This window comes from Sander vitreus, chromosome 3 (assembly GCF_031162955.1).
Source record: "Sander vitreus isolate 19-12246 chromosome 3, sanVit1, whole genome shotgun sequence".
Taxonomy (NCBI): domain Eukaryota; kingdom Metazoa; phylum Chordata; class Actinopteri; order Perciformes; family Percidae; genus Sander; species Sander vitreus.
This window is the reverse complement of record NC_135857.1, coordinates 36,376,282-36,403,464: the sequence shown is the minus strand read 5'-3', so window position 1 is coordinate 36,403,464 and position 27,183 is coordinate 36,376,282. Positions and strand designations below refer to the sequence as shown.

The window sequence follows — 27,183 nt, the reverse complement described above, 5'->3', positions numbered from 1 at the left end:
TCAAATGGTAGTCATCTCTCCTTGATCCGCTAGCTGCCTGGCCCCTGAACACACCGTGAAAAAGCCCGGTCTCGGGAGTCATCACAGGGGTCGTAAACATCAAACAAACACTAGAGGCACAGGCTGTGCACCAAAATACAACAAACCACTCCAGCCAATCACAGACAAGATGGTTGGGGGAGGGGGTGGGGTTAGTGACAGTTAGTCAGTTATGGCCGTTTTACAGTCGCCGCAGCCAAGCTGGCGCGCGCCATCGTGATGTCAAAATGACGTAGATCTTGCCGGCACGCCCAGATTTATAGTGCGTGACCAGAGCTCGTGCACCACTCTATTTTTTTCAGCGGCGCACGACAAAGCAGAAACAGGAGGCATGGACGAGCTTGAGAGCAACGTGACGCCAGGACTCTGAGTGACTGCAGGTCTCTCTGGTTAACGTACTGGGTTAAGATGAGCTCTTTATGGTGAATGAAAGTAGAGATGCTCCGATACTGCCTAAAACGCTGGTATCGGTATCAGGAAGTACTGGAGGTAATACACCAATCAGATACCACGTAATAAAGCCCTAAAGAACATCTACGTTAAAGGAGATTATTTATGTTATTTTTCCGTTATAACTGACTGTCAAACTGGAGAATAACAGAAAGTTCTGTAGCGTTCAGAGTTTAACCTGAGCCAGACCCACAATAAAGATAGAAATAATATCACATCTATACAGAGATAGTAGTATACAGCTGTTATACATCATATCATCTATACAGAGATAGTAGTATACAGCTGTTATACATCATATCATCTATACAGAGATAGTAGTATACAGCTGTTATACATCATATCATCTATACAGAGATAGTAGTATACAGCTGTTATACATCATATCATCTATACAGAGATAGTAGTATACAGCTGTTATACATCATATCATCTATACAGAGATAGTAGTGTTAAAATGTCAGCTCATGGGAAAGAGAGAAAGGTCGATACAGAGCGCCGAGTTTTTAACCAAACATGGACTTCTGAGTATGTATTTACTGAAGTCAAAGGTAAAGCCGCGTGCTTAGTTTGCGGAGAACAGATCGCTGTGTTAAAGGATTATCATTTGAGTCGCCACTAGGCCTACAATACTAAACACCACGCAGAGAAATCCAACAGGCTGACTGATGCAGAGCGGCCACGGCAACAAGGCATCCAGGGATGCAGCAGTCAAGACCAGTTTTGTGATATAGCCCACAAAAACAGGAAGCCATTTTCTGAAGGGGAGTTCATTAAAGAGTGTTTTGGTGGACTCTGCTGCGCTAATATGCCCAGAGGAAAAAAAAAAAGAGACATTTGAGAACGTGCCGCCTGACATAAAATGAATATTGAGCAGATTGAGTTTATCCTATTGGTCCAATTATCCCTCCACAACAGACCCTGTTTCTCACGTGGCCCCTTGGGGAAATCCATTGCCCACCCCTGCCGTAGGACAACGTATGTAGGACACTATGACTAGGACTATAGACCAGTGTTGGGGAGTAACGGAGTACATGTACCGGCGTTACGTATTCAGAATACAAATGATGAGTAACTGTACTCCGTAAATACACTAATGGTGTCATATATATGTCAGAGTTTGTGTTTATACATTACATTGGTGGACAAAAAAAATCTTTGTGTGTGTCTGTGTGTGTGTGTGTCTGTCTGTGTGTGTGTCTGTCTGTGTGTGTGTGTGTGTCTGTGTGTGTGTGTGTGTGTTCTGATATAATATGATTAAAAAAATACATTAACAGTCAAAATCAATGTCAACATGTGAAAATCTACAAGGTAGTTTTATTTTTTTTAAATTATTGCTAAAAAGAAAATTAAAGGGATAAAAAAGGGACTTTTATTTTCTTAACAGACCGGAAGTTCTGTTTGTCGCCTCCGTGGGCGTTTCATAGGATGGCGAAAGAATGTCCCGCCCTCCTCTGCTTCTGATTGGCTAGTACTCGTTGTCTTTGTTGATTGGATTGGTTAGGGTTTTTTCAACGCTTTTAAATACAAAAACAGTCATTTTTATATCACGTAACCTTTTACAAATAATTCTAAGCAGCATAGAAATAAAATCTAGGCAATAACAACATAAAAAAAAACAATAAGAAAACCATATAAAACAATAATATTAAATAAATTCCAAAGTAATTCACATACTTTACATAATTGTACTTTCTTTTGTTTCTGTTTTATAATTTTTTCATCAATTTCATTTATCAATTAAGAAAGTTTATAAAGTTTTATTGTATTTTCATCTTTGTTATGATGGTTTACATGAAAATTAAATGAATTAATTATTTTTTAAAGGCAACGTTAAGGCATGCGGAGTGTAATTGGCTGGGTTATAGTGGGGTAGCCAATCAGAGGCAGCGGAGGGCGGGATATAGCGACAGAATACGTGTGGTAGCCAATCAGAGGCAGCGGAGGGCGGGATATAGCGTCAGAATACGTGTGGTAGCCAATCAGAGGCAGCGGAGGGCGGAACATTCCTTCGCCATCCTAGGAAACGCAAATTCGCCCTAGGACTTGACAGCGGTGTTTATGAAGTTAATATTTCCGTTATGTCGAGCTTTACCGAGGAACATAATAGTCTCTGTTAGCATTTAGCTGGCTGCAATCTGTCTCCATCTCCCGTGGTGTAACTTTAGCGTGTTGCTAAAATTAGCTAGCATGTTAGCTAGCCTTCCTCTGTCAGTGAGCATGGGAGACGACAACGGAGTGAACGGGGATTTGAACGCCAACTTAAGGTGCCAGAGTACCGGCGACCCGCAGCTGGACAAGGCGGTGGACCAATGGTTGACCTGGGACAAGGTGAGCGTCTGTCGGTGTGAGGTTAATTAGCTGGGAACTGAAGTCTGTACTGCTGTACGTGCCTAACTTACTAACTGTGTGGAGGGAACGTCACCAAACTTCCCTAAAAAAACCGGCATTTTAAAATGACATTGCATGTTGGCAAACTAATGCAATAAGACTGGTTCAACATACTGTATTTTATAGATAACTACGATCGTCTGCTAATATCGGCACGCACATTTCTTAGTAAATTCGCACTTTATTTCATGTAACAGAAACTTTGTGAGCTGTTGTACGAAGCTATCTGCTGAGTTCCGCTGCAGTGATGGCGTATAGGAATAGCTGGCGCAGCGGCTATAAAAGATCAAATTGATTTTAAATAAAAGCTTCTGGGTTGAAACTAGAAACGCCGATTTGTTCACTAGAACCAACCACTTCAGAAGATTTGACAAATCATGCTTCTTATGCTAACTGATGTTGTTGTTATACAAGAAAATCTAAAATTGCCAGATTTTTAAATGGAACTTCTGAAAGCCGACACAGCAGTATGTGTGTTTGTGTGTGTTGGCCGCAGTGCGGACCTACAGGCTGGCGGATCACCGGCGGCTGTCTGGGTCGTGATAGAGATTATTTTTGTGGGCTATCAGGCGATTAAACTGCAGCATGACTCAGTTGTTTTACAGATAGCATGACTCAGCTGTTTTACAGGTATCAAATGGCCAAAACAGGCCGGAACAGTTAGTGGACTCCTGTTTCAATACTGTGTATATACGGATGTCATCCTCATCCATCACTCAACCAGACTCCATTCATTTTTCAGATGATTTAATTGTCTCTGGACACTTTAGACTAATGTGGTTCACTAACTGAAGGAACAATATATGCACATTAAAAGGTAACCTTTTATAATATAAAGACATATAATATAAATACAGTAAAGATGTATTTACTGTGTATAAACGGAAATACACATTTGTTTGTATGTGGACTGTAAAAGAGCAATTATGTCTGTTTGTTTCTCGTAATAAAACCACTTCATTCATGTAATTTCTAAATTAAAATGTAGTTTTTAATTACACAGAATGTCCTTTCATAAGGTAGTAGTCTGGATCAACAGAAGTACCTTTCCAGGATAAAGCCATATCCCAGAATGCATCTGTGGTGCAGACCTTCCTACACAGCGCTGTGGCGGAAGGTCTGGCAATGCGAGACTAGTAAGGAAGTAATACAAACTCTATATTAAAAAAAACAGAGGCACGCACACTGCTGTGTAGTTTATAAAGGTCATGAATGTTTCTGACCTCTGTAAATGTCAACAGCCTGGAAGAGATCCAGAGAGAGAGAGAGACATACAGAGAGAGAGACATACAGAGAGAGAGACATACAGAGAGAGAGACAGAGAGAGAGAGATACAGAGAGAGAGAGAGAGACATACAGAGAGAGAGAGAGAGACATACACAGAGAGAGAGAGAGACATACAGAGAGAGAGAGACATACAGAGAGAGAGAGACATACAGAGAGAGAGAGACATACAGAGAGAGAGAGAGAGAGAGAGAGAGAGAGAGAGAGAGACATACAGAGAGAGAGACATACAGAGAGAGAGACATACAGAGAGAGAGACATACAGAGACACAGAGAGAGAGAGAGACATACAGAGAGAGAGAGAGAGAGAGAGAGAGAGACAGAGAGACATACAGAGAGCGAGAGAGAGAGAGAGACAGAGAGAGAGAGAGACAGAGAGAGAGAGAGATAGAGAGAGAGAGAGATAGAGAGAGAGAGAGAGAGAGACATACAGAGAGATACAGAGAGAGAGACATACAGAGAGAGAGAGAGAGAGAGAGAGAGAGAGACATACAGACAGAGAGAGACAGAGAGACAGAGAGACATACAGTGAGAGAGAGAGAGACGGAGACACACAGAGAGAGAGAGAGAGAGACAGAGAGACAGAGAGACAGACAGACAGAGAGAGAGACAGAGAGACGGAGACACAGAGAGAGAGAGAGAGAGAGAGAGACAGACAGACAGACAGACAGACAGACAGAGAGAGAGAGAGAGAGAGAGACAGAGAGAGAGAGAGACAGAGAGAGAGAGAGAGAGAGACATACAGACATCTGAGAAAAGTCTTTTACTTTCATTCAAACAGCTCGAGTGCTGCACCTAAACCTTTTAATGCCGGTGAATAATTGGTGTTTCCATGGTGATGAAGGAGTTCTTCTTCTGTGGTGTAGAACCGGCGGACTCGGGCGCAGGTGGAGGCTCTGGTGGCGGCGGGACGGCGGGAGGATTTGAGGACGAGACTCTGCAGCAGGATGAGCTTCGGCACGGCGGGACTCAGAGCACCCATGGGAGCCGGATTCAACCGGATCAACGACCTCACCGTCATCCAATCAACACAGGTCAGACCTCACCGTCATCCAATCAACACAGGTCAGACCCCCCCTATCTGAGCCCGACGCAAGTTTCAGTTTCCAGCCAGCGCCCACGTCGTTTAAACAGCAAATGCACCTGCACCCATCTGTGGCCCATGGGCATGCTGGTCTTACAGGGAAGTGTGTTCAGGTGCATTCTGGGCGTGCTGGTCTTACAGGGAGGTGTGTTCAGGTGCATTCTGGGCGTGCTGGTCTTACAGGGAAGTGTGTTCAGGTGCATTCTGGGCGTGCTGGTCTTACAGGGAGGTGTGTTCAGGTGCATTCTGGGCGTGCTGCTCTTACAGGGAGGTGTGTTCAGGTGCATTCTGGGCGTGCTGGTCTTACAGGGAGGTGTGTTCAGGTGCATTCTGGGCGTGCTGGTCTTACAGGGAGGTGTGTTCAGGTGCATTCTGGGCGTGCTGGTCTTGCAGGGAGGTGTGTTCAGGTGCATTCTGGGCGTGCTAGTCTTGCAGGGAGGTGTGTTCAGGTGCATTCTGGGCGTGCTGGTCTTACAGGGAGGTGTGTTCAGGTGCATTCTGGGCGTATTGCTATCTTGAGGCAGGGGGAAGTGATGGCACCACTGACCAACAAAAACCTGGTCTAAAGTCAATAACGCAGCATTTCATTGTTATTTTAACAGAGCATTAGTAAAATGCTCCTAGACTCGTGCACAGCACGTGCACACTATGCTTGTTACACACACAGGGACGCACAGCAGCACACACACACACACACACACACACACACACACACACACACAGACACACACAGGGACGCACAGCACACACACATGCAGAAGATTACAAATACAAATATTACGGTGCAAATCCTCCATCATAACAGCAATGCTCCAAGGTCCAAACGCGCCTGGCTTTTGAAGGGAATGGGAGATGATCTCTGATTGGTTGATTGCATGTTACGCCCAAAACACACCTCTGATTAATGAAGACACTAAGGTCAACCCTTTAGAACCATGACCCCGGCACACGGACCCTTTTTTCCGACGTCAAACTAGCAAAAGTGGATTAGGACACGCCCTAAACACACCTGCAGCAGGCGCTTCACGCCGTGACCTCAGATTGTTAAAATAGGGCCCGTAATCAAAAAACAGAACAGAGAACTTAACTGATTTCCACCAACTGCAGAACGGCTGCGGCCATGACTGACAGCTGTAGTCACGAGGACCCACGAGATCTCGCGAATTCACGTGTGATCGCGCAATATAACTGGATGTAGTTCTTCATAAACAGAACCGCAAAGCCAACAACTGTTTGTTTTCATCCATTATGACGTTCTCAAGGTGCAGTGCAGGGGACTATGATCCGCCGTGAGCACGGTGCATTTTATTTTGAAAATTAACCGGATGTTTATTTTGTTTCTGTGCTCGACTTCCTGTCCCGCGCTATCTGCCGTGTGCCGGAGCTGGGTTGAGTCGTTCTGCAGTTGGTGGAAATTGGGGATCAGGCTTCTGTTCTGCATCGTTACGCTCAAGATGCAAGCAACAAAAATGTGAAAAAGTGACAAAAACAATAAAAAAAACCTTAAGAAATAGCGACAAGAAGATCAAAACTGGTGAAAAACGCTGGAAATCCAAATGGTATCGTGGCAGACTTTAACGTTGTCCAAAGACTCAATATAATATGTTGAAGCTGTGGCTTGAGACGGCTTCTCTGTGTCTTCAGGGGTTATATTCCTACCTGAGCAGGTATTTCCCAGACTTCAGCAGCAGAGGAGTGGTTGTTGGTTTCGACACCAGAGGACAGGAGGAGAGTGGCTGCAGCAGTCAGAGGTAACACACACACACACACACACACACACACAGAGACACACAGAGACACACACAGAGACACACAGAGACACACACAGAGACACACAGAGACACACACACACACACACACACAGAGACACACACACACACACACACACACACACACACACACACACACACACACACACACACACACACACACACACACACACAGAGACACACAGAGACACACACAGAGACACACAGAGACACACAGAGACACACACACACACACACAGAGACACACAGAGACACACACACACACACACACACACACACACACACACACACAGAGACACACACACACACACACACACACACACAGAGACACACACACACACACACACACACACAGAGACACACACACACACACACACACACAGAGACACACACACACACACACACACAGAGACACACACACACAGACACACACACACACACACACACACACACACACACACACACACACACACAGACACACACAGAGACACACACACACACACACACACAGACACACACAGAGACACACACACACAGACACATACACAGACACACACACACAGACACATACACACACACACATACACGCACACAGAGACACACGCACACAGACACACACGCACACACGCACACACACAGAGACACACACACAGAGACACACACACACATACACGCACACAGACACACACACTGTGAATCTACAGGGAGTCTAATGTAATTAATTTAGCATATATTAGCACATGTTAGTAGATGTAGCATGTTAGCATATATTAGCACATGTTAGTAGATGTAGCATGTTAGCATATATTAGCACATGTTAGTAGATGTAGCATGTTAGCATATATTAGCACATGTTAGTAGATGTAGCATGTTAGCATATATTAGCACATGTTAGTAGATGTAGCATGTTAGCATATATTAGCACATGTTAGTAGATGTAGCATGTTAGCATATATTAGCACATGTTAGTAGATGTAGCATGTTAGCATATATTAGCACATGTTAGTAGATGTAGCATGTTAGCATATATTAGCATATGTTAGAATATATGGCTCTTTGGCTTTATGTACTTGCTCTTACTACTTGTTGTCTGGAGTTTGTACCTTCAAGGTTGAAAGTACTTAATTGGAAGTCTCTTTGGATAAAAGCTTCAGCTAAATGACATGTAATGTAACATGTTAGCATGTTAGCATGTTAGCAGTTAGAGGAAGTGTTGAGGTGTGGAAGTGGTCAGTACAGTTTTACATATTGTATTTATTTCACAGATTTAAAGCTTTCAAAATGATTGTTGTTTGTGTGTTTTGAGGTTGGCGAGGTTGGCGGCCGCGGTGATGCTCAGCAGAGACGTTCCTGTTCATCTCTTCTCCACGTTTGTCCCGACGCCGTACGTGGTGAGGAAACGCTAACGCGTCCCTTACTGTCAGCTGTCCGGTGGGTTGTAGTTTTGTTGGGACAGGAAACTCAATATCTTTGAGTTGGGGACCAAACAAGACATTTGAGGGCTTGGTCTTCAAATAGTTGCAGCTCTAGTTTATTATTTTTCTGAAGCTTTTTCTGACCCTTTTCTCATATTTTTCGGAAGCTTTTTGTGATGCCATTCTGCTGTTTTTGACCCTTTTGAAGCTGAAAGCATGTTGTGTATGAATGCAGGCTCACAGTGGACGTATCTTGGTCTCTGGTTTCTTCTTGTTGTTGCTCTCTGGATGAGGATTAAAAATGAGGATGGTTAAAGTCTTGTATTGATTGCTGTGCTCTTCTGTATCTATTATTCATCGGCTGCTGTGTGCCCCAGTTTTATTTTTGTATTTATTTAATGAGCGTTTAATGTTTGCTTCCAGCCGTACGCTGTGAAGAAGCTCGGTGCTGCAGCCGGAGTGATGATCACCGCCTCACACAATCCTAAAGAAGACAACGGATACAAGGTCAGAAAAACTCTGGACAGGAAACAGCAATCAGTCAAACTGTATTATTAGAGCACTTGAAACAAGTTGACCAAATATTCATTATAATAAATAAAAGCCATACATTGCATAACTCGCACAGAAATAAAATACGAAGAGAAAAAACATGAGAAGACAGCCATACAAAAACAATGAAAATTCAAAGGCCAAGGAAAAGAGATTTAAAAACAGACAGTCAAGAGGCTTGTCGCAAAAAAATCTGGACAGAAAAAAATGTCGCAAAACAGATTTTGACAGGAAAAATGTCGCAAAAAAAAATCTGGACGGAAAAATGTCGCAAGAAAAAATCTGGACGGAAAAATGTCGCAAAAAAAATGTTTTCTGTCACCAAAAAAAATGGTGACAGGGAAAATGTCGGACATGTGGATGGAAAAATGTCGTAAAAAAAATCTGGTTTGAAAAATGTCGCAAAAAAAATGTTGACAGGAAAAATGTCCGACATGTGGACAGAAAAATGTCGAAAAAAAATCTGGACAGGAAAATGTATGTTGTACAAAAAATGTTGACGGAAAAAATAGTACATGTCAAAAAAGATTTTGACAGGAAAAAATGTCGTACGATAGGTAAATGTACAGAAAAATGTATGACAGGGAAAAATGTCTAAACAAATGTGCAGCAAAAATATAGAAACAGATATTTGACAGGAAAAAATGTAGCAAAAAACAGATGTTGACAGGAAAAATGTCGCAAAGACAGACTGTGACAGGAAAATATAGTCGAAAAATGTGGACAGAAAAATGTCGTAAACAGAAAAATATGTCTGAAAAATGTGGACAAGAAAAAATGTTGACTGAAAAATGTCAGAAAAATCTTTGACAGGAAAAATGTCGCAAAAAGATTATGACAGGAAAAATGTCGGACATGTGGACAGAAATGTTGACAGAAAAATGTCGCAAAAAACATCTGGACAGAAAAATGTCGAAAAAAAATCTGGACAGGAAAAATGTCGCAAAAAAGATTTTGACAGGAAAAATGTCGCAAAAAGATTATGACAGGAAAAATGTCGTAAAAAAAAATGTTGACCGGAAAAATGTCGCAAAAAAAATGTTGACAGGAAAAAATGTCAGCAAAAAAAGATTTTGACAGGAAAAAATGTCGTAAAAACAAATCTGGACAGGAAAAAATGTCGTAAAAAAAATGTTGACCGGAAAAATGTCGGACATGTGACAAAAATGTGGACAGGAAAAATGTCGGACATGTGGACAGAAATGTTGACAGAAAAATGTCGCAAAAAACATCTGGACAGGAAAAATGTCGTAAAAAAATCTGGATCGGAAAAATGTCGTAAAAACAAATCTGGACCGGAAAAATGTTGCAAAACAAATGTTCACTGAAAAATTTCGCAAAAAAAGATTTTGACAGGAAAAATGTCGTAAAAAAAATTTTGACAGGAAAAATGTCGGACATGTGGACAGAAATGTTGACAGAAAAAATGTCGCAAAAAACATCTGGACAGGAAAAAATGTCGCAAAAAAATCTGGACAGGAAAAATGTCGCAAAAAAAATCTGGACCGGAAAAATGTCGTAAAAACAAATCTTTGACGGGAAAAAATGTCGCAAAAAACATCTGGACAGGAAAAATGTCGCAAGAAAATGTTGAAAGGAAAAATCTCGCAAAAAAGATTTTGACAGGAAAAATGTCGTAAAAACAAATCTGGACAGAAAAATGTCGTAAAAAAAAATGTTGACCGGAAAAATGTCGGACATGTGGACAGAAATGTGGACAGAAAAATGTCGGACATGTGGACAGAAATGTTGACAGAAAAAATGTCGTAAAAAAACATCTGGACAGGAAAAAATGTCGCAAAAAAATCTGGACCGGAAAAATGTCGTAAAAAACAAATCTTGACCGGAAAAATGTTGCAAAAAAATGTTCACCGGAAAAATTTTCGCAAAAAAGATTTTGACAGGAAAAATGTCGCAAAAAGATTATGACAGGAAAAATGTCGGACATGTGGACAGAAATGTTGACAGAAAAATGTCGCAAAAAACATCTGGACAGGAAAAATGTCGCAAAAAAATCTGGATCGGAAAAATGTCGTAAAAAAAAATCTGGACCGGAAAAATGTCGTGAAAAAACAAATCTGACGGGAAAAATGTCGTAAAAAAAATTTTGACAGGAAAAATGTCGCAAAGAATGTTGACAAGGAAAAATGTTGCAAAAAAAATGTTGACAGGAAAAATGTCATAAAAACAAATCTGGACAGAAAAATGTCGTAAAAAAAATGTTGACCGGAAAAATGTCGGACATGGGGACAGAAATGTGGACAGGAAAAATGTCGGACATGTGGACAGAAAATGTTGACAGAAAAATGTCGCAAAAAACATCTGGACAGGAAAAATGTCGCAAAAAAAATCTGGACCGGAAAAATGTTGCAAAAAAATCTGGACAGGAAAAATGTTGCAAAAAAATGTTCACCGGAAAAATTTCGCAAAAAAGATTTTGACAGGAAAAATGTCGTAAAAAAAAATGTTGACAGGAAAAATGTCGGACATGTGGACAGAAATGTTGACAGAAAAATGTCGCAAAAAACATCTGGACAGGAAAAATGTCGCAAAAAAATCTGACAGGAAAAAATGTCGCAAAAAAATCTGGACCGGAAAAATGTTGCAAAAAAATGTTCACTGAAAAATTTTGCAAAAAGATTTTGACAGAAAAATGTCGCAAAAAAGATTTTGACAGGAAAAATGTCGGACATGTGGACAGAAATTTGGACAGAAAAATGTCGCAAAAAAGATTTTGACAGGAAAAATGTCGCAAAGAAATGTTGACAGGAAAAAATGTCGAAAACATGTGGACAGAAAAATGTCTAAAAAAAATCTGGACAGGAAAAATGTCACAAAAAAGATTTTAACAGGAAAAATGTCGTAAAGAAATGTTGACAGGAAAAATGTCGGACATGTGGACAGAAAAATGTCAAAAAAAATCTGGACCGGAAAAATTTCGCAAAAAAGACTTTGACAGGAAAAATGTCGTAAAAAACAATTTTGACAGGAAAAATGTCGTAAAAAAATCTGGACAGGAAAAATGTTGCAAAACAGATTTTGACCGGAAAAATGTTGCAATAAAGATTTTGACCAGAAAAATTTCGGGAAAAAATCTGGACCGGAAAAATGTTGCAAAACAAATGTTGACCGGAAAAATGTTGCAAAGAAATCTGGACAGAAAATGTCTAAAAAAAATCTGGACAGGAAAAATGTCACAAAAAAGATTTTGACAGGAAAAATGTCGTAAAAAAAAATCTGGACAGAAAAATGTCGCAAAAAAGATTTTGACAGGAAAAATGTCGCAGAAATTTGGACAGAAAAATGTCGCAAAAAAGATTTTGACAGGAAAAATGTCGCAAAGAAAAATGTTGACAGGAAAAATATCGGACATGTGGACAGAAAAATGTCTTTAAAAAATTTTGACAGGAAAAATGTCACAAAAAAGATTTTGACAGGAAAAATGTCGTAAAAAAAAATCTGGACAGGAAAAATGTCGCAATAAAGATTTTGACCAGAAAAATTTCGGAAAAAAATGTTGACCGGAAAAATGTCGCAAAAAAAATGTTGACAGGAAAAATGTCGTAAAAAAAATGTTGAAAGGAAAAATGTCGCAAAAAAAATGTTGAAAGTAAAAATGTCGGACATATGGACAGAAATGTGGACAGAAAAATATCGCAAAAAAATCTGGACAGGAAAAATGTTGCAAAACAAATGTTGACCGGAAAAATCTCGCAAAAAAGATTTTGACAGGAACAATGTCGTAAAAAAAATCTGGACAGAAAAATGTCGTAAAACATCTGGACAGGAAAAATGTCGTTAAAAATAAATGTTGACAGGAAAAATGTCGGACATGTGGACTGAAATGTGGACAGAAAAATGTCGAAAAAAATCTGGACGGGAAAAATGTCGCAAAAAACATCTGGACAGGAAAAATGTCGCAAGAAAATGTATGAAAGGAAAAATGTAGCAAAAAAGATTTTAACAGGAAAAATGTCATAAAAACAAATCTGGACAGAAATATATCGCAACAAAATCTGGACCGGAAAACTGTTGCAAAACAAATGTTGACCGGAAAAATCTCGCAAGACAGGAAAAATGTCTTAAAAAAAGATTTTGACAGGAACAATGTCGTAAAAAAAAATCTGGACCGAAAAATGTCGCAACAACATCTGGACTGGAAAAATGTTGCAAAACAAATGCTGAAAGGAAAAATGTAGCAAAGAAGGTTGCTACATTTTCCAACAAAAAAGATTTTGACAGGAAAAATGTCTTAAAAAAAGATTTTGACAGGAAAAATGTCGGACATGTGGACAGAAATGTGGACAGAAAAAATGTCAAAAAAAATCTGGACCGGAAAAATGTCGCGAAAAAGATTTTGACCAGGAAAAATGTAGCAAAGAAATGTTGAAAGGAAAAATGTCGCAATAAAGATTTTGACAGGAAAAATGTCGTAAAAAAAAATCTGGACTGGAAAAATGTTGCAAAACAAATGTTGACCGGAAAAATGTCGCAAAAACATCTGGACTGGAAAAATGTTGCAAAAAAGATTTTGACAGGAAAAATGTTGCAAAAAATGTTGACAGGAAAAATGTCGCAAAAAAGATTTTGACAGGAAAAATGTCGCAAAGAAATGTTGACAGGAAAAATGTCGGACAGAAATGTTGACAGGAAAATGTCGTAAAAAAGATTTTGACAGGAAAAATGTCGTAAAAAAAAATGTGGACCGGAAAAATGTCGCAAAAAACATCTGGACAGAAAAATATCGCAACAAAATCTGGACCGGAAAACTGTTGCAAAACAAATGTTGACCGGAAAAATTTCGCAAAAAAGATTTTGACAGGAAAAATGTCGGACATGTGGACAGAAAAATGTCAAAAAAAATCTGGACCAGAAAAATGTCTCAAAAAAAATTTTGACAGGAAAAATGTCGTAAAAAAAAATTTTGACCGGAAAAATGTCATAAAAAAAAATCTGGACAGGAAAAATGTTGCAAAAAAGATTTAGACAGGAAAAATGTAAAAAAAAATGTTGACTGGAAAAATGTCGCAAAAAAGATTTAGACAGGAAAAATGTAAAAAAAAATGTTGACTGGAAAAATGTCGCAAAAAAAATGTTGACAGGAAAAATGTCGGACATGTGGACAGAAATGTTGACAGAAAAAATGTCGTAAAAAAGATTTTGACAGGAAAAATGTCGTAAAAAAAAATGTTGACTGGAAAAATCTTGCAAAAAACATCTGGACAGGAAAAATGTCGCAAGAAAATCTGGACAGGAAAAATGTCCTAAAACAAAATCTGGACCGGAAAAAATTCGCAAAAAAAATAAATCTGGACAGGAAACCAATCCCTCCTGTCTTTATCGCCCTCTGCAGGTGTACTGGTGTAACGGCGCTCAGATCTCCTCGCCTCATGACAAGGAGATCCTGCAGAGTATCGAGGAGCAGCTGGAGCCCTGGAGCGCCTCCTGCTGGGAGGAGGAGCTGGTGGAGCGCTGCTCCCTGAGGACCGACCCCCTGACCCAGATCAACAGCTTCTACATGGACGAGCTTACCTCGCTCTGCTTCCACAGGTAAGAGGACGAAGCCAGTCTCTCCCGCAACCTTGGCAGCTGGTCCTCGGACCCAGGGTCCGAAATTAACACTCGCCAACTACGTAGGCTCACTATATTCCACACATACTGAACTGCACGCTGCAGTCCGTGTGTGTGTGTTTGTCTGGCGAGAGAGAGAGAGAGAGAGAGAGAGAGCAAGAGAGCACGGCCGTACCCTCTAACGTTAGCTGGGTTTTACCGGCAGCTCTGTACAGCTGAAACTCCGCTACCGCTCTGCAAAAGTGAACTCAGAGTCAACTTTGGCAAACAGACAGGGGATCTTCTCTGCTAGTTTAGAGGTCCAAGCCAGACTCATCTTCAAAGCCAGATGTATTATAAGACCAACCAGGTCAGACTTCATCTACTGGCGGCTGCTCTGCACTTGTGACCGAGACTATTTTTAATTTAATTTAATTTTTAATTAAAATTTTTACCTCGACGAGAAGTCTTCACATTTTAATCTTGTCTCACCCATAGACTGTAAATAAAGCATCCGGTTCGGGGAAGTGCTGCAAATGTGGAAGTGCCTTAAACCTGCATCCTGTCTGACTTCCAGCAGGGGGCGACACGTGCGGTTGCAAAAGGAGTTTGGTTTCTGTAGAAGTCTCTGAGAAAGTGACCCACTTCTCACTTGATTTATTACCTCAGTAAACACTTTCATAATGAGTTTATGGTCTCAATCTCTAGTTTTAAGTCTTCTTAACACAGAATGATGTTCATTTTCTGAATTATGGTCTCGTTGATTTTAAAATTGACGATAAGCAGTGGGTGTTTTAGGGCGTGGTTATGATGTGATTGACAGTCCGCGTCTTATATGTAATATAACTATGGGACAACGACATATTTAAAACCTAGCGAAGCTAAATCTTTCAGCAGCAGTAGCATCCAGGTTGCCAGTGAGAGTGTAACGTAACGTAGAGCGTTAGCAGCGTTGCCAACTCTCAGCTAACGTCACAGTCAGATAGCGCCCAACAGTCTACGGCTCCTCCCTCTCGCCTAAAATCGCCACATCCGCAACCAGGATGGCCGCGCCCGTAACGGCAAACTCGCCGACTCATAGCAGTGACGTCACACATGCTCTGTCCGTTCATATTTACCAGTCCCGCCAGAAAAACGTGATTATGCGATTGTTGACAGTTGAAAATTAGCCGGCTGGCTAACACTGGCACATTTACAGAAATGTTGATTAATGTGTTTTTATAAATAAAGAATCAGAATAATTCAATGCATAATCAACCAAAGTCTACATATTTCGATTTCCGCGCAAAGTATGCGGGGCTTGCATGATGTCATAATCCCCGCATTTTCGTTGCAAAAAAAGTCCCAAATATCTTAGCAGAAAGATGAAAAATGTTGTTTACTTCACACAAGAGCAGCCAGTTTCCCCTGCTGCCATGGGAACGTTACGAAGTGACGTAATTACGCGACGTGAACGTCATCGAAAAGCTGCAAACCCCTCGACGAAGCCACGATGAAACCAGTTTTTGCAAGTTCCTACAATTTCATCACATGAACGTGCATAAATATCCCGCATATTCCATCGCATTTTTTAAGAAAACGTGTCACATAATTAAGGATTTTTACCCAAAACAATCACAAAAAAACTCCGTATTTTTTTTAAAGGACTGATTTACAGTCAGTGGTCACTCCTCTACTAGCATTGTGATGAAGAGCTCAACGGGCCCCACAGGTAAGGCCGTCTGTCTCATGTGTGTCTTGTGTCCCTCAGGGATCTGAACAGAAGCTGTCCGTTGAAGTTTGTCCACTCATCGTTCCACGGCGTCGGACACGCCTTCGTCCAGCAGGCCTTCCACGCGTTTGGCTTTGCTCCGCCGATCCCCGTCCCCGAGCAGAAAGACCCCGACCCCAACTTCTCGTCCGTCCGCTGCCCCAACCCCGAGGAGGGAGAGTCGGTCCTGGTAGGACGTAGATCCCACTTCTTCAATGCAGTATTGTATTATTCCTGCTCTAATGATCCGTTATTGTCTTCTTCAGGAGCTCTCTCTTCTTCTGGCCGAGCGGGAAAATGCTTGCATCGTCCTGGCGACAGATCCCGACGCCGATCGATTGGCTGTCGCAGAGAAGTCTGACGGGTAACTGTTGGGGCTGGGTTAAAATAATGTATTCTCCAATTAAAATTTAGATTTTTCAGGGAGTCAATAGTTTTCAAACAGGAAAAGACTTATACTCTCATAAGCTTTCAAACCACCAATCAGAAGCCTCCATTTGGCAGGAGGAGGTTCAGGGTTGTAGTATTATACGAAGACCACTGGATGTCCTCCTTTGCACTTAATAGAACAGAACTGACATGACTACACACAAAGGTTACATACAATGCAATCTACTCAGTGCAAATGAGGACATCCAGTGGTCTTTGTATAATACTACAACCCTGAACCTCCTCCCTCACCATACCATAGGGTATGTGATGATGGGGGGGTATGGTGAAGGGTATGTGATGATGTGGGGGGGTATGGTGAAGGGTATGTGATGATGTGGGGGTATGGTGAAGGGTATGTGATGATGTGGGGGTATGGTGAAGGGTATGTGATGATGTGGGGGGGTATGGTGAAGGGTATGTGATGATGTGGGGGTATGGTGAAGGGTATGTGATGATGTGGGGGTATGGTGAAGGGTATGTGATGATGTGGGGGTATGGTGAAGGGTATGTGATGATGTGGGGGGTATGGTGAAGGGTATGTGATGATGTGGGGGGTATGGTGAAGGGTATGTGATGATGGGGGGTATGGTGAAGGCTATGTGATGATGGGGGGGTATGGTGAAGGCTATGTGATGATGTGGGGGTATGGTGAAGGGTATGTGATGATGGGGGGGACCAAGGGATCTTTATCAGGATCATAGTATCCTGGATCCATGAAATAACTGGCCTTTCAAAATAAAAGTCTGCCTGCCTCTATGGGAATTTAACATAGGGGTGTACTGACTTATGCCCCCTGTATTTTAAGGAAGAACATTTATTTATTTCTGATACATTATTCATTCACAAAGATAATTGGTGTCCTTAAAGGTTGGATTTTTCCTAAATTTTTTTAATTAAGGCATTAAGATCAATTTCCAAAAGATGATTTTTTTTATTCCTCTTTTTAGTCAACTGTAGCATGGGTTCATATACTCATGAGCAGCACTGTATAATTGTCCCATCCAAAGAGCACCTCAAGCAAACATTTTGAGTCCTGGGAGCGCTCCTCTACAGACATTTTTTAAAATCGATTTTTGTTTGAGTGATATATATCGACAAACATGTGTAATTCATGGTCTCTCCCTGTTCACTACCGGGCATATTTTTATCGAAATAAGGTCCCATGGGGTCCACAGGAAGGGGTGGGACTTCAACTCTCTCTCTTAGTATTTTAGTATTATAGTATTTTTATTCATTTATTTTTTTTTAAACATGTATTTATTGAGTTTTTGTACATTTGACAGACAAAAACAGTACAATAAGGCACATAACATAAAACAAAAAGGAGACCAAGGATCAAATGTAGTAGCTGTAGTACCCAGAGTCATGAATCTGTACATCCATAGGTGTATGCTTACACGAAATACATACACCATATAGTACAGATGGCACACTACAGGTATTAGGAGTATGTTTTCCTAACCTAATTGATATCAAGTTACAAAAAATGTAATCACATCGGGACCTTGTGAATCGGAATCGAATCACTGTGAGAACTCATTGGCGCTCTAGAAACTGTGACGATTGCTCAGAGGCTGTTGGGAGTTAAAGCCCAAAGTTTACGTGTGCATCTGCGTGTCCTCCAGGTGCGGTTGGAAGGTGTTCACGGGTAACGAGCTGGCGGCCCTGTTGGGTTGGTGGATGTTCTTTAATTGGAAGGAGGCTCATCCCGATCCTGCCGACACTCAGAAGGTTTACATGTTGGCCACCACAGTTTCCTCCAAGATCCTGCAGGCTTTCGCTCGCATCGAGGGCTTCCACTACGAGGTCAGGGGGTTTAAATCCAAGCAAATATTCCCCCCAATTGTGTTAAAGTGTTGATTATGGATGTCACGAGAACCGGTACTTCGGTACCAAAATAATGAAAACGTCCCGGTACTCATTTTTCCACAGTGCAATCCTTCCGGACCTGACAGGTGCAGTATATACGCCTAACGTCAAAAATGTTCTAGACTGCCGCTAAATGCTGAAGAAGAACACCGACCAGCACGGCAAAACAGCGAATAGCCCCTCCCTGTACGGCTTGACCGCATTCAGCTTCTGGCTTTACCGTACATCTATGGCGGCGGCTTTCACCACTTCACCAGGAACTCCCAAACCGTAAGTGAGTCTATTTCTCTCTGCCGTTGTCTATCACAACCTAACGTGTGCTCTGATAGCGCTTGTTTTAACGGACCTCTATGACATCAGTTAACTTTAACCAGCCCGGTTCTTTGTGAAAAACCACAACGGCAGAGAGAAACAGACGTAAACATGCTTGCTGTCTGGGAGTTCCGGTACCGTACGCTGACTGTGTGAAAGACTGATGTTTTTGTAAATCACGCTCTCCTTGCCCCCTCCACTTAACACCATAACAGAAAGTTCAAACTAAAAGAAAACACTGAAAGAAGAGTGACATGACGCTGCCCCCCCCCCACACACCCCCCCCAAAAAAAGAAATATTTAAATAAAGGAATTAATGTTTAAGTATTATTATTAATTTTCTTCCATTTTTTTATTACACAGACCATGGTATCGACTTTAGCATCGAATATTGTGTACTTTTGTTGGTATCGGTACCGAATACTAGATTTTTTGTATCGTGACATCCCTACAATTAAAGCAGATATTCCTCCAATTGTGTTAAAGTGTTGCTAGCGATGGTCTCCTGTCTGTCTGCGTTCCACAGGAAACTCTTCCTGGGTTCAAGTGGATCGGGAACAGAATACACGAACTCTCCAAAACGGGAAACAGCGTCATCTTTGCCTTCGAGGAGTCGATTGGTAACCAAGTTTATTTTTGTACTGCTTTTTATGTAAAAGAAAAGGTTTGGACTCTCAGCTCAGTGACATGTGTCCTAATTAGGGATGCACCAAATCCAGGATTCGGGTTCGGATTCGGCTGAATATTGGGCTTTTTTGACGGGGTTCGGTTTTCCACCGAACCCTACGCTTGCGCTACGCTGGTCGCCGTAATGACGGCGTTGATTACAGGAAGGTGTTTACGTAGGTGGAGCTTCAATGCAGCAGGCTGAGAGGAAGTGGAAATGGAACTGGTGAGCAGAAAAAGTGTTGTTTGGCAGTACTTTCAGTCAAAAGAAGGCCATTCAAGTCCAGCTACATGTTCAATCTGCAATGCTGATTAGTCTGGTGGTGGCGAGGACCCTAAACAATACACAACATCACCGCTGTTACAACATCTGGTATGAAACATCTGGAAGAATACCAGCTGAGCATGAAGGAATCTACAGACAGCAGCCAGAATGCAGCAACTTCAGGTACGGCAAAGGAAGGACAGTCACTGTTTACTTCATTAATGTGTTGACTGTGTTCATGGACTGAGGACGGGACGAGGATTCGGTATTCGGTTTCTGATTCAGCAGAATCTTAACCAGTGGATTCAGTATTCGGCCGAACCCCAAAAATCTGGATTCGGTGCATCCCTAGTCCTAAACCTGTGGACGATTGTGGAAGTGAGACAGAAATCTGGAGCACCCGATTCACACAAACAACTAACATTAACAATCTTTGTTAAATGTTGCTAAGGCTGCATTCACATATGCCAAAACGGAAGTCCTCCCATTCATTTTGAATGGGTGTAGTGTGTTAAGGCTGCAGCGGTGTGAGCCACAAAAACAAACCGACTCAAAGAAACTCCACCCTGTGTCACGCTGCGGTGGCCAGCAAAGCAAGCGTGGATCAGACTTGTGGGAGTGTTTTGAGGCAGTGTGAGAGTCCCGTACAGGAAACGGGAAACATCACTGCCTCTATCTCTGCCGCAAGTTTTAAAACACCAAACGCAAGCACTGAACTGCCTGGGAGTTTGGGGAACAGCTGACCGTTTCCTCAGTCCCTCCGTCTCTTTTCTTTCTCTCTTTCTCCGGGAAATGAAGCTGCCTTCAAGTGCGCTCAGAAACATCAAGATCTACAGTATAAACCATCTGACGGAAAACAGGAACTATGAAATATTAGGATCCCCATTAGCTGATGCAGAACATCAGCTACTCTTCCTGGGGTCATCACAAAACATAAAACATTACCACAGATAAGACATTTTTAGACAAAACAGATAAAAAAAACTATAAAAATAAGACATTTTCAGACAGAACAGTCACAAAATATAGCTAGAGCAATATAGCTAATATTATTTTCTTTGCAAATATAAATATACATAGTCCTCTTCATGTACTCTAATAAATATCACAATAAATACATGAGCACAGAATACAGACAAAGTTCATTCTTACAACATCTTTGTTTACTTATCAACATTCCTATGCATAGACAAAGTACAAAATATAAAGTCTATTTGTGCTACTTTGGGGGTTTAAAGAACACAACAGGACGTCACAAAAATGGGCTGTTTAATGACACTCACACTGCGAATCGCCAAAGTGCCTGAGGCTATGTGAACACACTATGTGACACTTTTTTTCCTCGTAGTTATCAATCAAACCTGGTTCAGCACCTTTCATAAAGGTGAGTGCAAAGTGCTGCACAGATGACTGATAACAAGATTTGTATGTAAACAGTCAAACAATGATGAATGCACACGAGAAATAAAGAACAACCTACAAAATATAAGTATTCAAATCTTTGGAAGGTAATGGTTGATCCCAGTAAGACGTATAAAGTACAGTTGTTAAGAGTTGTTTGATTTCATGTTAGACAGAAAGTGTTGTCGTCGTCGTTTTGTCTCCAGGTTTCCTGTGTGGCGGCATGGTTCCTGAGAAAGACGGCGTGAGTTCGGCAGTGGTTGTGGCTGAGATGGCTGCTTACCTCCACAACAAGCAGCTGAGTCTGAAGCAACAGCTGCACAACATCTACCAGACGTACGTTAGCTTCATCTTCTCATGTTCGAAACATCTCCGCCGCTCAAGTTCCTACAGGAGACAGAAAATAAGCAGCTAATGTTCAACCTCTGTTCGTTAAACGACATCTCTACAGTGATCCAAAAGTGAAGCAGAAAAATTGTTTATAACGAAGCTCTGCAGGTGTCTGAAGAGAAATCATCTTTAATGGTTTAAGGTCTTTACACACTGGGGATGTGTTGTCAATTCCCATTTTGCCTCTATCCCTATTTAGATTTTCACGTCCGCAGATTTACAGTTCTGTGTTCTGAAGTTTTCTTGATGGTGAAATGAATTCACATGTGTGTAAGACTTTCTTCCTCTCTCTTATTTTGACAGTTGCTTGTGTCGTGACTTCCTGTCTGCAGGTATGGTCATCACGTGTCTAAAACGTCGTACGTCATCTGTAACGACCCGCCCACCATCCAGAAGATTTTCAGCCGGATCCGAAACTTTGACGGCGACGCTTCGTACCCGAAGACGTGCGGTGGCGTCCGGATCGTCCACATCAGAGACGTTACCACGGGATATGACAGCAGCCGGCCCGACCGCAGATCGGTGAGAAACGTTTGATTCATCAATTGTTCTGTTTTTATAAACCTATAAAAAAAAAAAAGCAAAAAGCATGTTTTGTTTAAAAGATCACCAAAATAAAACTACTTAACCCAGAAAGAAGCTGAAAGATTGTCACATTTCAAACAACAAAAACTAGGCGCGCCAAGAATTATCGTGAACCTAATTTCATATGCAGGCCGGATGACAATTTGCGAGGGGCAGGATTTGGCCCTCGGGCCTTGAGTTTGACACATGTGGTTTAGACTTTATGGCTGACAATATATAGCCTGGAAATCCAGACCCAAATCTGAAAGATTAAAGCAACACTAGAGAATTTTTCCCGCTTTGGTCCCCCTACAGGTTGGAAGCGGAATTGTCCATTACATTACATTATGCAAGTTTGCCAGATCAGGTAGTGGATCTGTAGTTCGAATGAGACATAATGAGCCATCACAACAGTGGTAATGGACAATTCCGCCTCCAACCTGTAGGGGTCCAAAGCGGGAAAAGTTCTCTAGTGTTGCTATTAGGGTCTGGCTATGAGTAATGAAAATGGCCCAACTTGAGGGGCAGCACCAAGCATGCATTTGAAAATATCACTGCACGCAATTGGATAACACTACGACCAATGTTTACTGACTGATTCCGGACTTTGACGTCGCAGCACTGTCGTCATCTGTTTAGCTCGCCTCTGGCCCGCCCACATCAGATACACCGATGTGATTGGTACAGCTCGCCTCCAAGGGCATAGTTAATGAGCATCATTACTGAATGCCAGAGTGACCCGCTGAGCTAATTACAATTGTGCTCTCGCAAGAACTCTGGATTTCCAGGGTAGACAATCTAAATCTTAATGGAGGAAATGAATGAGGTCTCTACTTCTGGAACCACACTGTTTAGCTCTATGTGACAGGAGCAAATACAGTGGGGCAAAAAAGTATTTAGTCAGCCACCAATTGTGCAAGTTCTCCCACTTAAAAAGATGAGAGAGGCCTGTAATCTTCATCATAGGTTCACTTCAACTATGAGAGACAAAATGAGAAAAACAATCCAGAAAATCACATTGTAGGATTTTTAATGAATTCATTTGCAAATTCCTCGGGAAAATAAGTATTTGGTCACCTACAAACAAGCAAGATTTCTGGCTCTCCCAGACCTGTAACTTCTTCTTTAAGAGGCTCCTCTGTCCTCCACTCGTTACCTGTATTAATGGCACCTGTTTGAACTGGTTATCGGTATAAAAGACACCTGTCCACAACCTCAAACAGTCACACTCCAAACTCCACTATGGCCAAGACCAAAGAGCTGTCAAAGGACACCAGAAACAAAATTGTAGACCTGCAGCAGGCTGGGAAGACTGAATCTGCAATAGGTAAGCAGCTTGTTATGAAGAAATCAACTGTGGGAGAAATTATAAGAAAATGGAAGACATACAAGACCACTAATAATCTCCCTCGATCTGGGGCTCCACGCACGATCTCACCCCGTGGGGTCAAAATGATCACAAGAACGGTGAGCAAAAATCCCAGAACCACACGGGGGGGTCCTAGTGAATGACCTGCAGAGAGCTGGGACCAAAGTAACAAAGGCTACCATCAGGAACACACTACGCCGCCAGGGACTCAAATCCTGCAGTGCCAGACGTGTCCCCCTGCTTAAGCCAGTACATGTCCAGGCCCGTCTGGAGTTTGCTAGAGAGCATTTGGATGATCCAGGGCAACGAAGGAGTACCTTCGTAAGAAGCATTTCAAGGTCCTGGAGTGTCCTAGCCAGTCTCCAGATCTCAACCCCATAGAAAATCTTTGGAGGGAGTTGAAAGTCCGTGTTGCCCAGCGACAGCCCCAAAACATCACTGCTCTAGAGGAGATCTGCATGGAGGAATGGGCCAAAATACCAGCAACAGTGTGTGAAAACCTTGTGAAGACTTATAGGAAATGTTTGACCTCTGTCATTGCCAACAAAGGTATATAACAAAGTATTGAGATGAACTTTTGTTATTGACCAAATACTTATTTTTCACCATAATTTGCAAATAAAGTCATTAAAAATCCTACAATGTGATTTTCTGGATTGTTTTCCTCATGTTGTCTCTCATAGTTGAAGTGAACCTATGATGAAGATTACAGGCCTCTCTCATCTTTTTAAGTGGGAGAACTTGCACAATTGGTGGCTGACTAAATACTTTTTTGCCTCACTGTAAACGCTCCGAAATGTCTTGGTGTTCAGGTCAATGTGTATTGAAAGTACTCATTTAATTTCTTCTGATGCACACTAACATGTAAGCAGCTGTAAAGGAAGTATAAAGTGTTTTGCAGTACTTGTAGTAACTGTACTTCCCCATGTGTTTCCCGCGGAGGTACTTCCTGTGATGAGGAGCAGTCAAATGATCACCTTCACTCTCCAGAACGGCGTTGTGGCAACGCTGAGAACCAGTGGCACAGAACCCAAAATCAAATACTACACAGAGTACTGCGCCGCGCCGGGGAACAGGTTAGCTGAAGTACACTGTGTACTGAATACTCAGGGTTTCCGTGGGCTATTAAAAATCATAATTTTAGGCCTTAAAAAGTATTGAATTCACTGAAGTATTGTGTTCTAGGTCTTAAATAATTATAAAGGTCTTCATTTTTGTACTTCCATGTACTGATAGCTCTTATGCTCATTGAAATGTTTTATTTTATCTGAATAAATATATATTTACTTTGCAAGTACCTATGTGACTGTGCATTTCATTGTACTTTTAGGTTGTGATATAGGTCATACGTTTCCTTCAGAAAAGGTCTTAAAAAGTCCTAAATCTGACTTGTAGAAACCCTGATACTGTACAGATCTTTTCACTTTAACATCAACAGTATTCAATCCCAGACCATATCAATCAATTAAACACAGAACTATTTACTAAACAGCTAAAACATTTCAGCACTAAAACTTTTATGTATGCATTTACTGCAAAAAAGCATTATCTTACCAAGTATATTCACAATTCCAAGTATATGACACAATCACCTCAGGCTAATTAATTAGCCAGTGCGTGAAGAATGTTGGCGAGCCAGCCAGAAAAAGAAAGCAAGAAGATAAAAGGATCGACCAGAAAGTTGTTGTATGTTACAAATAAAACGCAGTTTAATATTTTGGCTGGTAAAAAAGATGCTTGTCCAGTAATCAAAATCTTAAAGTATATTTGTCCAATGAAGTCAAAATATGTAATAATACTTAGCCTAACATAAGATACAATCACCTTACAAGTAATGAGAGACATAGGGACTTGTTTTTAGACGATGCATTTTAAATATCTTGTAAAGTGAAAGAGAAGAAAACTATTTTTAAACATCTCGTAAGGTTTTTAAGCTTATTTGTAAAAGATGAATCATCTTGTTTGAAGATCAAATGTTATTTCAAGTAATTTTACTAAGTGAAGTTTTACTTGTTCCATTGGCAGATTATTTCACCTTATTATAAGCAAAAAAAAATGATGCATTCATTCTTTTTATTAACTTATTTTTTTAAGTGGCCTTTTGATGTTTTTGTCACTTTCTTTTTAGACATTTTATTCCTTTTATTCAACGTTAATTTACCGCTTTTTTTTCAACGTTTGTCACTTTTTTATACTTTTGTTTGTTTTGTTGCTTTTTGGATCAAGGCCCCAAAACTACTACCTAGTTAAGTTTAGAAAAAGATGGTGGTTACTTTTTATCAAGGGAATAAACTTGTTTAGAAGACATGACGTCATCGTTCTGTCTCTGTGTCGCAGCGAGGCGTCCTGTCTGGAGGAGGAGTTAGGGAGGATCACCGCCGCCCTGCTGGACGAGTTCCTGGAGCCTGAGAGGAACAACCTGATTCGCCGCCACGTCTAGCTCCGCCCCCTCCCACACCTGACATCGACCCCCCGCCGCTGCTTCTCTCTGTGGTATCCGTAAAGTTCAGTTGAGACTAAAATATAAACTGAATCATTCAAAAATAATAAATATTTAGTTGAACTTTGGTCCTTCATAAAGCAGAGAGCATGATGGGTAAACTGCAGTGTCCAGTTTTATTTTGATTGAAGTTTGTAAAACCAAATATTTCCTGTCTGAACTGTAAAGACTTGAAATATATATATATATATATATATATATATGGATGGAAGTTTATTAATGACAAAACAAATTCGTTAATTAACTATTATTACCACAAACCAAAAATACACTTTTGTTACAACATATCACGTTATTTTGTCACATCATGAAACTCTCATTACACAAAATGAACGTGTGATAAAGTTATTACCACGAGTTTACATACACGTCGCTGCTGATTGGTTAAAATATCTGACACACCCACGAAACGAGAGGAAACGTACGTCAAAGCTTGTTGTGCACCGTTTCACACTGTTCTGAGGAAACGTGTCATTCAACCCGGAAACTGCCGCAAAATGTTGCACACAGTTTTGAGATTGAACGTGCCCGTTTCTCTAATGGCCCCACAGTAAACTAAATCTCTTTTGGTAAATTGGACAAAACGAGACATTCAAAGACGTCAATTCGGACTCTGAGAATGGTTAGTCAATACTTTTGTCATTAATGAACTTCGACCCGATACCGGATAAGCGGACGAAGATGGATGGATTAATGAACTTCCGTAAATACATGTAAAAAAAGGGGGAGGTATGTCTCCTTAAGAGAACAGAAAACCAGCTGCTTATCTTCTTCTGTCTTTGTAGTTTTTTTATGTTAATCTGAATGTTAAAGTTTTCCTTCAAACTCTGCGATGTTACCTATTTTTTTACTCTGAGATAAAATATATTTATGTTGTGTTGTATGATCTGTTTTGTAGTTTGGACAGAGTGAGACCTCTGCTTGTGTTTAGATCGTCGCAGCTTTAAGTTAATGTGGTTCTCTGGCGATCCACCAATAAAACATAATAAAACTGTAACGTGTGTATTTGTGCTACTTCACTTCCAGTCAACAGGAAGACCTTTTTAAACATAAAGAACAAAGTATTAAACTATAAAAGTCCAACTTTATTTGGCTTTTATGTATGAATGGTAAGTTGGTAGTTAAACTTTA

At 41.0% G+C, this 27,183-nt stretch overlaps 1 protein-coding gene across 2 annotated transcripts; it reads left to right on the top strand.

Annotated features, from left to right (window-relative positions):
• The first annotated feature begins 2,501 nt into the window (after positions 1-2,501).
• Positions 2,502-27,049, top strand: pgm2l1 (phosphoglucomutase 2-like 1). 2 transcript variants are annotated; one of them, XM_078247246.1, is made up of 14 exons: positions 2,502-2,820; positions 5,031-5,198; positions 6,893-6,999; positions 8,324-8,408; positions 8,856-8,939; positions 14,338-14,534; positions 16,285-16,474; positions 16,551-16,648; positions 18,342-18,522; positions 19,424-19,517; positions 21,436-21,565; positions 21,952-22,141; positions 24,495-24,628; positions 25,890-27,049. In XM_078247246.1, exons 1-14 carry the CDS (start codon positions 2,680-2,682, stop codon positions 25,990-25,992), a joined length of 1,902 nt encoding a protein of 633 aa, XP_078103372.1. In that variant the 5' UTR covers positions 2,502-2,679; the 3' UTR covers positions 25,993-27,049. The 2 variants fall into 2 exon arrangements, with proteins under 2 accessions (XP_078103372.1, XP_078103374.1); XM_078247248.1 differs by lacking the exon at positions 25,890-27,049 and having other exon boundaries at positions 21,923-22,141; positions 24,495-24,605.
• The last annotated feature ends 134 nt before the right edge of the window (positions 27,050-27,183 follow it).